The sequence below is a fragment of the Marmota monax genome, unplaced genomic scaffold, assembly GCF_021218885.2.
Source record: "Marmota monax isolate L192 unplaced genomic scaffold, Marmota_monax_Labrador192_F-V1.1 WCK01_AAM20220418_F8-fsc00022, whole genome shotgun sequence".
Classification (NCBI taxonomy): Eukaryota; Metazoa; Chordata; class Mammalia; order Rodentia; family Sciuridae; genus Marmota; species Marmota monax.
In genome coordinates, this window is record NW_026695215.1 from 28,283,078 (window position 1) to 28,293,834 (window position 10,757).

The 10,757-nt window shown below is 52.4% G+C and overlaps 1 protein-coding gene across 2 annotated transcripts; it reads left to right on the forward strand.

Annotated features, from left to right (window-relative positions):
* Window positions 1-217: 217 nt before the first annotated feature.
* Nckipsd (NCK interacting protein with SH3 domain) lies at window positions 218-10,507 on the forward strand. 2 transcript variants are annotated; one of them, XM_046431944.2, is made up of 13 exons: window positions 218-477; window positions 3,010-3,119; window positions 3,364-3,568; window positions 3,744-3,834; window positions 4,080-4,570; window positions 5,637-5,807; window positions 5,980-6,066; window positions 6,154-6,292; window positions 6,402-6,482; window positions 6,667-6,795; window positions 6,890-6,982; window positions 7,123-7,295; window positions 9,616-10,507. In XM_046431944.2, the coding sequence occupies exons 1-13, from the start codon at window positions 307-309 to the stop codon at window positions 9,817-9,819; spliced, it is 2,145 nt and encodes a 714-aa protein (XP_046287900.1). In that variant the 5' UTR covers window positions 218-306; the 3' UTR covers window positions 9,820-10,507. The 2 variants fall into 2 exon arrangements, with proteins under 2 accessions (XP_046287900.1, XP_046287901.1); XM_046431945.2 differs by lacking the exon at window positions 6,890-6,982.
* Window positions 10,508-10,757: the final 250 nt, after the last annotated feature.

Below are 10,757 nucleotides of genomic sequence, written 5' to 3' on the forward strand. Positions count from 1 at the left end.
CCAAGGGCGTGTGAGGGAAGCCAAGGCCGAGGCCATGTTTCAACGGCCCTGAATCTAAGAGGTAACGCTGCAGAGAAAGTAATCTCTTGAGCCCCTCCTCGCCGCGTCTCTGGGGCCGACAGGGGGCGCCCGCGCCACTGCGTGGGTTGACACTCGGGGCGGGGCTGCGGAGGGCGGGCGCGCGCGCGCACGCACGCGTTAAGTGTCACGGGGCGTGGCGAGCGCGGCGCGGCACTGCCGGGCCTGGTGTCCTAGCTCAGCAGTTCCCGCCGCGTACCTTGCACCGGCGCGGCCCAAATCGGCCCCATGTACCGTGCGCTGTACGCGTTCCGTTCGGCGGAGCCCAACGCGTTAGCGTTCGCCGCGGGCGAGACCTTCCTGGTCCTGGAGCGTAGCAGCGCGCACTGGTGGCTAGCGGCGCGGGCGCGCAGTGGCGAGACAGGCTACGTGCCGCCTGCCTACCTGCATCGCCTGCAGGTGAGTGCCCCTCCCCTGCCCGCCTTAGTGGCCTTTGAGACTGGGCCCTTTCACAGGCTGATAGAACCGACCCAGGGGCTCCAGATCCTTCAGGAGACAGTTTTGAGAACCTGACCCTGAGACCTAAGACCCATGAAGACTGGGACTTCTAGGGTCAGCAATCCCTGCAAGAGACTAGATAGACCCTTGACATCTTAGACCAGACTTACCAAAAGCTTAAGCTACTAAAAGCTTAACTCTGGGACTGATACTCATTGGGACCCCAAATTCCCCATGCATATTCCCCAGTATGGAGACCTCCATCTGAATAGAATTCTACAGCTAGACTCAGAAACTCTAATCCAATTACCAGATTCCTGAGACCCCCCCCCACACACACACACCCTTAATATACCCCTTCCCTGGATCTCTAGAATTCCTGCACTCTTCCTTCCCCACCCCCCACCTCCTCCACCTATTGGAGCCCCTACCTTTACCACTGAGACCCTCTTCACCTCACTACTGAGACTGAGCCACCTTAGAATACCAATGGTTCCCCAACCATCCTCCAGGCCCTCAATCCCCTCCCATTTGAAACCTGGAGTCATGATCACTCCCATCTCCTAGGTGCCTCCCAAACCTTGGATCTCAGTGTATTTCACTTTCTTGTACTCAGTCACCCTCTAAACTCTTTTCAAGACACCCCTCCCCCTTTCTGAACACTCTCTGAACCAAGAACCAAGCTCTTGTTAACACTACCTGGCAATGCCTCCTCACAAGCTTCAGGCCCTGACTTAGACTTCCTCTGAAATTGAGGGAGCTTGTCCCTCCTGTCCCCAGCCAAGAATAGGGGCTGTTCCCATTGTAAGGAAATGAATTCTCCTGACTTCCCCTGGTCTGACCATGCCCCATTTTCTTCCAGTGTAGGTAGGCTGCAGTCCCAGTTCCTGTTCCCTCAAGAGTAGCCCTGTTGCAGGGACTAGGGTGTAGTGTCTCTGGCTGGTATGTTATGATCACAGTGGGAAGGAAGGTGCTGAGACACCTAGTCTGTGTCAGACACTCCTGTCCTGTCCTAGTCCCTAGCCTTTAGGAAATAAACTGTGCCAGCCCAGTTCAAGACAGAAATAATGGGATAAATTTGGAAATGTCATCTGGTCTTACCAGAGAGGATGGGCCTTGGGCCTTAGAGGTTTTCTCACAGATGGGGTTGGTTGATTCCATCTAGCTATGCTTGTGGTGAGAATAGGGAGCCCTACTAGGTCTGGAGTGTGTCAGACTCAGCCTCTTTTGGAGGTGGGATCTCATTGGAGGCCTCTGTGGAAGTCCTGCCTCTTCCCCACAGGGCATAGGTCAAGGGCTTGTAAAGCCTCTGCCTGAGCCAGGACCGGTGGGGCTGGTTGTTTGGGGAGAGCAGAGAGTCAACCATCTTCTCTGCCACTATCTCTCAGTTTCTTTCTGCATATTCCCTGTGTCTCAGTTTCCCTGACTGTGCATCTCTGTCTCATTCTGACTCTCCATTTGGGTGTTTTCCTTTCTTTCTCCAATTCTCCCAGTCTGTTTCTGACTCTCAGTTTTCCTGCTTTATTTCCCTCTGCCTGCCTCTGAGTCTCTCTCTCTCTAGGTCTGTCTTACTTTCTGTGTGTTAGTGTGTTCTCTTCCTATTCCCCCTTCCTTCTCTTGTATACCTGTTCCCTGGTATGCCCCATGCCACCTCAGGGGCTTTGCTGACCTTTACGTCCATCTGTCTCCATCAGAGAAGTTTCCCAAACCCACTGTGAGGAGCTCTGTGGCTTCTATGTAGCCTGATGCACCATGTGTCTAGGGATAGGGAAGGGGTGGGGATAGCTGATCCCACACCACACTTATAACATGCAGTGAGGTAGACCAGATTCCTGGGTTGTTAGGCATGACAACACAGGGCCTAGAGCAGGGACTAGGCTCATTTCTAATGTCCTTCCTTTACCACAAACACAGAGCCGCTTCCCAGAGCAGGTACAAAAAATTACTGGGACAGCTTGGGAGGATGAGGACTGATAAGCAGGGATGGGGAGAGGAGGTTCTTTTGGTCTATTCTTTGCTCTCAGGGCCTGTGAAGGTCTGTGTGAGGATAAGGCTGTTGTGGGGTGTGACCTTGGTTTTGTGAAGGGTCTGCAAGATCAGAATGACTTATTAAGGATTCCAGACACTGGAGGTTTCCTGCTTGGCATCTCAGTCTGGGGCTCTGAGCCAAGCCCAGGAATAGACTGTGTATATACTCCTGGTCACAAGCTGGGAACTCCTGGGCTATGGTTTTGCTTTAGGTTCATGGTTTTGAGGCATCTTAGCCAAGATCCTCAATATGTAAGCTGGTTTAGGGTCACCTGGTACCCCAGTTCGCTGAGTGGTGCAGTCTGAGAACCTCATTCCATAGTCCAGTTTTGGTCTCTGCTCTTGTCTGTCATTCTAGATTTCAGCTGTAGTGGTCCTCCACCTGGGTTCCATCCTGGGCCAAGTCTGGATTAAGTATCCCCACTTGAGCTCCAGGTTTAACTGATCACCACTACCCACTTTTAGGGCCTGGAACAGGATGTCCTCCAGGCCATTGACCGGGCCATTGAGGCTGTGCACAATACAGCCATGCGAGATGGTGGCAAGTACAGCCTGGAACAGCGTGGAGTCCTCCAGTGAGTGTGGGGAAGTGGGGGTGGATTCTCCCATGAGCATGGAAGGGTGGGGTCCTTAAGGATCAAAGATGTGTAGAGTCAGGACTGGGGATAGTATGGAATATCACAAAGTGGGGTAGGCAGTGGCAGAGATAGGGGTGTGAGAAGCCTGGGCTGTGTGGTCCCAGCATCCCACAGGGACCAGGAAAGGACTTTGGGAGTTGTGAGGTCTTCTTCCCCAAAAGTCTCCCTGACCCTTTATTAGGAAGCTGATCTACCATCGGAAAGAGACCCTGTCTCGTAGAGGCCCCTCAGCCTCCAATGTTGCAGTTATGACCCCATCTACCAGTGACCATCATTTGGATACTGCTGCTGCTAGGCAACCCAATGGAGTGTGCCGAATTGGGTTTGAAAGGCAGCACAGCCTGCCCAGTTCTGAGCATCTTGGGACAGATGGAGGCCTCTATCAGGTACATGGTGAGGGCATCCTGGAGAAGGTGGTGGGTGGAACTGAAGGCTTCATCCAGAGGCTCAAGGGGTCCACTTGGATCACTGATGTACCCAGAGTATATTCTTGCCCATGTCCAGAGCTTAGGGTCCCAGCCTCTAACCTGTCCCCACAAGATCTCTTTTCTGTCTTCCCAGATCCCACCACAGCCTCGCCGGGCAGCACCCACCACACCACCCCCACCTGTGAAACGCCGAGATCGTGAGGCACTGATAGTCTCAGGGAATGGTGAGAAGGCAGGATTGGAGGAATTGGGGTGGGGTACACTTTGCTTGGAATGGTTGCTCTGTCAGAGAAGATAGGACCTCCTTTTGGGGCAGGTGGGAGTTCTGGGCTTTGTAGAGACAGGGACTCTTAGAGAAACTGGGTCCTGTACTGGGGTGTGACCTTGGTCAGGGACAGGGACTCTGGGCTAGGACGGGTGGGGTCTCTCAGGAGGCTGCCCCAGTACAGCATCTACTCTCTGCTCACAGGTGGTCGTAACACCATGCCCTCTGGGGGTAGTTCTGTGTCCAGTGGTTCCTCAGTCGGCAGTACCTCCTTGGACACGCTCTATACAGGCTCCAGCCCCTCTGAGCTGGGTCCCAGTTACTCACCTACGCCCCCACCTGTGCCCCGTAGAGGCATCCACACCACTGTGTCGCAAGCCCAGCTTTCTCCCTCCAAGGAACCAGCCCCTGAACCCCCTGCAGAGGAGATGGCAGCTGGTACAACCTCAACCCCTGATGACCTGGAGGCCCTAAGATCTTTGAGCCTAGAGACCACAGAGGAGAAGGCTGAGGCTGAGACGGTTGTGCCGAGGACCATTGGGGCAGAGCTGATGGAACTTGTGCGGAGAAACACCGGCCTGAGCCATGAATTATGCCGCGTGGCCATTGGCGTTATAGTGGGTCACATCCAGGCCTCCGTGCCAGCCAGTTCACCTGTTATGGAGCAGGTCCTCCTCTCGCTGGTAGAGGGCAAGGTGAGGGTGGGCCAGGAGCCTCCTCACCTTCAGGCCACCCTGCCACCCCAACCCTGTTCCCACCCTCATGCATTTGTCCAGCCTATAAGTGGAAGTATTTGTTGAGTTAAAGCTTTGGGCTTTCATTTTGTTGGGCACTTGGGTCATTTGAGCTGACCCATGAAGGAGAAAGGGAGGAAGAACAGTCTAGTCAGAGATTCAGTTTGGACAAGGGCCCTGAACAGGACTGAGCATGGCTCACAGGAGAAAGTAGAAGGCCAGCATGGGTAGAAAACAGGCAGTGAAGGAGCAGGTGGTATGGGAGGAGGTGAGATCTGGGGCAGGTGACAAATGAGACTAGATATGGATAGCCAGGAGTTCTCTCTGGCTACGTGGAAGTATGGACACAGGGCACTTGAATAAGAGAATGAGGTGTGTGGGCATCATGGAATGGCAAGCCCCACCTTGCCAAGGCTATTGGTTAGGCACAGCACTGGGGCAGTGAGTCCAGACTACATCTTGGGGGTTAGAGGAGGGAAAGGTACCTTAAGTTCCTCCTACAGTTCTGGTTGTGGAGGAGGGAGTGAGAACTGTAGAGGCACTGGGTCCTGTACTGGGGATACAGGGACTCTGGGCTAGGATCGGTGGGGGGTCTCTCAGGAGGCTGCCTCAGTACAGCATCTACTCTCTGGTGACACTGTGCTGGGCACAGCAACCAGTGCCTGGTTAAGGGTTTGAGGGAAATGTGAGAGGTGGGTCAGTGACAGGCCTGGTGTCTCTGTGTGGAATGGGGGCATGGAGTGTCAGAGTCACATTCAGGCAATGACAGAGTCCATAAACCTTCTCATGGAAGGTATTTATCCAGGTGTAAGGTGAGAAACAAGTCGTTAGAAAACCCTAGACATGTCTCATGCAAAATCCTGTCCTAAGTGGTCATCGAGACCAAAGTTGAGCCCCCCTGCCTAGTGTAGGTAGTGCCGGACTTGAGCTCACAGACTGTAGGCCCACAGATCCAGATACTGGGGACTTCCTGGAGACAGACACTAGCAGGGAGTATACTGAGCTGCACCTCACCTTCTCTCCCCAGGATCTGAGCTCAGCCCTGCCCTCAGGGCAGGTCTGCCATGACCAGCAGAGACTGGAGGTGATCTTTGCAGACCTGGCCCGGCGGAAGGATGATGCCCAGCAGCGCAGCTGGGCCCTGTATGAGGACGAGGGTGTCATTCGCTGCTATCTGGAGGAGTTGCTGCATATTCTGGTGCGGGGTGGGGGCCCACATACGTTGCCCACCATGTGGAGCAGTGTCTCCCACCCTGCACCATCTCTCTTTAATGCCTATGAGTCTTCCCTGCACGTCCATGCTTAATTTGCCCCCATGTGGCTGCACAGCTTGGCTCAAACTGGGTCACTCTCTTACTTCCTCCCTACAGACTGATGCAGACCCTGAAGTTTGCAAGAAAATGTGCAAGAGGAATGAGTTTGAGTCTGTCTTGGCCTTGGTGGCCTATTACCAAATGGTGTGTGCATAACAGAAGGGAAGGGGCATGGAGGGATGTAGGTAGGGTTGGGGTTCCAGGAACTGAGCATGTAAGGTCCTCTGCCAGGAACACCGTGCGTCACTTCGGCTGCTGCTCCTGAAGTGCTTTGGTGCCATGTGCAGCCTAGATGCAGCCATCATCTCCACGCTTGTATCATCTGTGCTGCCTGTGGAGCTGGCACGGGACATGCAGACGGACACACAGGGTGAGGCAGGGGCAGGGGCTGTTTCTTGTCATCTGGAAAGGGTTCACACCTTCTGCTGAGGGTCTCTGCCATCTTCGGGAACTCTGACTGCCTACCTTCCCTCCACTAGACCACCAGAAGCTCTGTTACTCTGCTCTCGTCTTGGCCATGGTCTTCTCCATGGGGGAGGCAGTGCCCTATGCACATTATGGTAAGAATGCAAACATTTGACCAGGTGACCACAGGTTCCAGAGGTAGGACCCAGGGCCCAAAGGCCTGGGAACATGCAGACCACAGCCTGGTAGGGATTGAGTATCCCCAAGACTCAAAGACCAGGAAGCTGGGTAGTGTTGGGAAGGGATAGGACTGCAGACTTGTGTGCGCTCCTCTTCCAGAACACCTGGGCACACCCTTTGCCCAGTTCCTGCTGAGCATTGTTGAGGATGGGCTACCCTCAGACACCACAGAGCAGCTGCCAGACCTCTGCATGAACCTGCTTCTGGCTCTCAACCTGCACCTCCCAGGTGAGGTTGGGTCCTAGCTGGGAGGGGGTTAACCAACGTGAAGCCTTCTAAGCTCTGCACCTGTGCTCTTGTCTATACCCATGTCCTTCCTTAGCTCCTGACCAGAACGTCATCATGGCTGCCCTGAGTAAGCATGCCAATGTCAAAATCTTCTCTGAGAAGCTGCTGTTGCTTCTGAACAGAGGGGGTAAGGGCCCATGAATCCGTGTGGGTACCCCTTTGATACCCTGTTACTCTATGACCCCTTGCTTTGACTCCTCTAACTCCTGGGGTGGTTCTGGGACCCTGGCAAGAATCACTCTGACCCCCATGACTCTTGCTTCCTAGATGACCCTGTGCGCATCTTCAAACATGAGCCACAGCCACCACATTCTATCCTGAAGTTCCTGCAGGATGTGTTCAGCAGCTCTGCCACGGCTTCTATCTTCTACCACACAGACATGATGGCACTCATTGACATCACTGTGCGGCATATTGCAGACCTGTCACCTGGTGACAAGGTGCCTGGTGGTTACCACAATGGGGATGGTAGCTGAGTGGAATCTGAACCAAATGGGGGGGGACATAATATCAAATGGAAATAAGGAGACAGAGAGAAACATGGTGGTGGTGAAAACAGGTCAGGTTTGGGATATGATGGATGTGGATCTGGCAAAGCTTGCTGAATTTATTTTGAGCAAGTAGGTGAAATCAGTGCTGATTATTATTATGGGGAAAACTTTGGGAAGATAGAGTTGTGTTTTGAATAGGTCAAGATTAAGGAGCTACCTGCCAAACTGAGGGCATCAGGGATGCAGTGAGGAGCAAGTTGGAACCAGAGGGACGTTTTGGAGCTGTCCATGCAGAGATGTTATGGGAAACCTGCAGTGGTGCAGTCACCTAGGAAATGAGATAGATGAGCAGGGTCAACTGGAAGTTCAGGCTTCACCAGGGACAAGTAAGGAGAAACCCGGGAACAAAACCAAGTGAGCAGGGGCCCTAGTCACATGTTGGAAGGAAGGAGATCTGCTGCCTCCACACAGTCAGGAGTCCAAAAGAGGGCTAAAAATTTGCCACATGGAGGTCGGGGTTGATTGACAAGCGGTGTTGATGGAGTGGGAGTATGAGTCTGAATGGAGAGTTTAAGAGAATTTGAAGTTATTGGGGAGTAAAAACAAGGAAGGATTAGAATGGAAACAACTCTCATAAAATTTTCTGTGAAGGGAACAGAAAAATGGGGGAGCAGGGGTAATAGGGCTAGAGACACGTAATGTGAGTTCAGGGAGTGTTTTAAAGGTAGGAAGTACCAGTGCATGTGCTAAGTCAGAGGGGATGATCCAGTAAGCATTAAAAAATGGTGAACATGTTGGGGAGAGTAGGCCACTTCAGGAGGCAGGTAGATGAGTCAGGGGGTGAGGGGTGTCCAGGATCACATGGACAGAAGCCACAGCAGGTGGGGACAGGTGTGATGTGGATGCTGAGAGCAAAAGACAAGGTATTTTAAAAGATTGCATCTGAGCTAAGCATAGTAATCCCAACTCCTTGAGTGACTGAGGCAGGAGAATCACAAGTTCAAGGCCAGCCTCAGTAACTTAGACTCTGTCTCAGAAAAATAAAAAGGGCTGGGGATGTATTTCAGAGGTAGAGTACCCTGGGTTCAATCCCCAGCAATGCAACAACAAAATTTATTGCTTCTGTTTTATCCATGAAGCACAAGTCCAGCTGGCCAGGCAGTTTAGGTTTGGAAGACCGAGAAGGTGTACAGTGATACACCTTCTATAAGGAGAGCAAACACATCAAAGAAAAGCAGTGGGGTCTCCACTAGTGCCACATATCCTTTTGAGGTTTGTGGTAGTGAGTGAAGTTCAGACCTGAAAACTACTGTACTTGTGTGTTGCTTAGATACGGGCATTTTGGTGTGTAGGCACCTTGGTCTAAGTCCCAGGATTAGTAATTAAGGTGATGCTGCCTAAAGGAGGTTTTGATATCAGTTTCTCTAGTCAGAGATAATGAGGGATATCTCTGGGGGGGGGGGGCGGAGAGAAAAAGTCAGGCCAATGGATTTGGAGTCTCAGAACAAGGAAGAGCTTGGATGTTAAATCACAGGGCTGATGGAATTGCTTAAGCTAGAGGTACTGGGAGTATGAGCTCGGGGGAGGAGCGTTAGAGATATGTTCAGGGTGTACATAGAAAGTAAGATATCCAGGTCTTGGAGATGGATTGGATATGAGGTATTTGGAAGATAGGAATCAAAAAGGATACCTGCATTTCAGGCCTGTGCTTCTAAATAGACAATAGTGTTGTTTTATCTTACAATAAAGAACATGAGAAAGCCTTCAGCTTGGAGAGGATGGGGAAGATCTTCAGTTTGATGGTGAATATGTAGGTTTGAGTTTTTTGAGATGTTCAGGAGGTGACAAGCTTGCAATTGGATATTCTTGTCTGGTGCTTATAGAACAGGTCTAGGCAATAGGTAGAGGGTGGGTCCCTGTTTTAAGCTGTGAGATCTTCCAAGGAAGAAGAGGGATAGGGTGAGAATAAGAGGGCCTCCAACTGACAGACATGACACCTTGAGAGTTTGGCCTCTAAAGGATTGGCAGGACTTCCCTAGGCAGGCCACATTCTAGGACTCTCTGTGGCTGAGATGATTGATCTGTTCACTTTATTTAGCAACTGTTGAAGGCCAGGTACATTTTGGGTGCTGGAAATGCAGGCCTTATGTTCAAATAGTGTAAGTTGGTCAGTAGCCTTAGGGTCCGTGGGGCAGTAGTGGCCAGTCCCTTTCTGGTGGTGGTTACAGTACCTTCTTGAGGTTCCTGAGCTGACCTGCTCTTCCCACAGCTGCGCATGGAATACCTCTCCCTGATGCATGCTGTGGTCCGCTCCACGCCCTACCTGCAGCACCGCCATCGGCTGCCTGACCTGCAGGCCACACTACGGCGCATCCTGGCTGAGGAGGAAGCCTCCCCCCAGTGCCAGATGGACCGCATGATTGTCCGAGAGATGTGCAAGGAATTCCCGGTGTTGGGGGAGGCCCCCAGCTAGCACCTTCCTTTTCCTCCTTCCCTGCAGCCCTGGTGAGGGTGCAGGGGACTCAGGGGAGAATGTTTTGCACTGTCATTGTGAGGGGATAAGAGGGTAGAAGGTTACCTGAGCAAGGCCCCCACCACTTGAAGTATAGCTAATGCAAGGGGCCAACTGTAGGGTTTGGGACCATTTTCTGGGAGTTAGACTGGGGCAGAGGAAATGTGCAAGCTGAAGCCCCTCTATCCCCTGGTAGGCTGCCTCTTCAGCATGCCCCCCACTCCATCCCATTCCCTTGTACACACGCAAAGTCCTGCTGCTGCTCCAGGCTGGGCCAGAGCCCCCATCCCCACCCCACCTGGTCTGGGTCCTGGGCCTCAGCAAGCCATGTCCTTGGGGTGATGGGAGGTACCTCCAACCAGCTCTGTTCTTTGCCTTAGCTTTGCAGTGAGTGCTGCTCATGTGCTCCCCTGATCCCCATAGGGGTTGTTGCCCCTTGCTTTCTACCCCCAGAGGCCTTGACCAAGTTGCTGCTTTGAAATCGGGATCTTGGAGACAAGCCATTTGTCCTAGAGCCTCATGGAACTGGATGATGGCTGAGAAAGCCAGTGACAGATTCTATTTTCTCTAAAAATGTAGACTGAAAAGCCATGTGTATTTTCCTATGTGCTGCAGCTCACCTTTGGAAATAAATCACAGGCATCTGGAATTGGACTTCCCTCTATGATGCTAGGGTGGGAGAGGATGAGTGGGTGAGTGGGGTCTCAGGATCCATCACTCTAGTTTGCATTTATTTCTGCATCCTGAAGAGATGATAGGCCCTGTCAGGCCTGTCCTGTAAGACCTTGTGGGCCCTGTTTCAGCCTCCATTCCCTGAGTTTCCCTTTCACCTGGGCCTAGTCACAGCCTTGTGCCTCTGGGTTCCATTTGGAAATGACTGCTTCCAGCCTTCACTTACA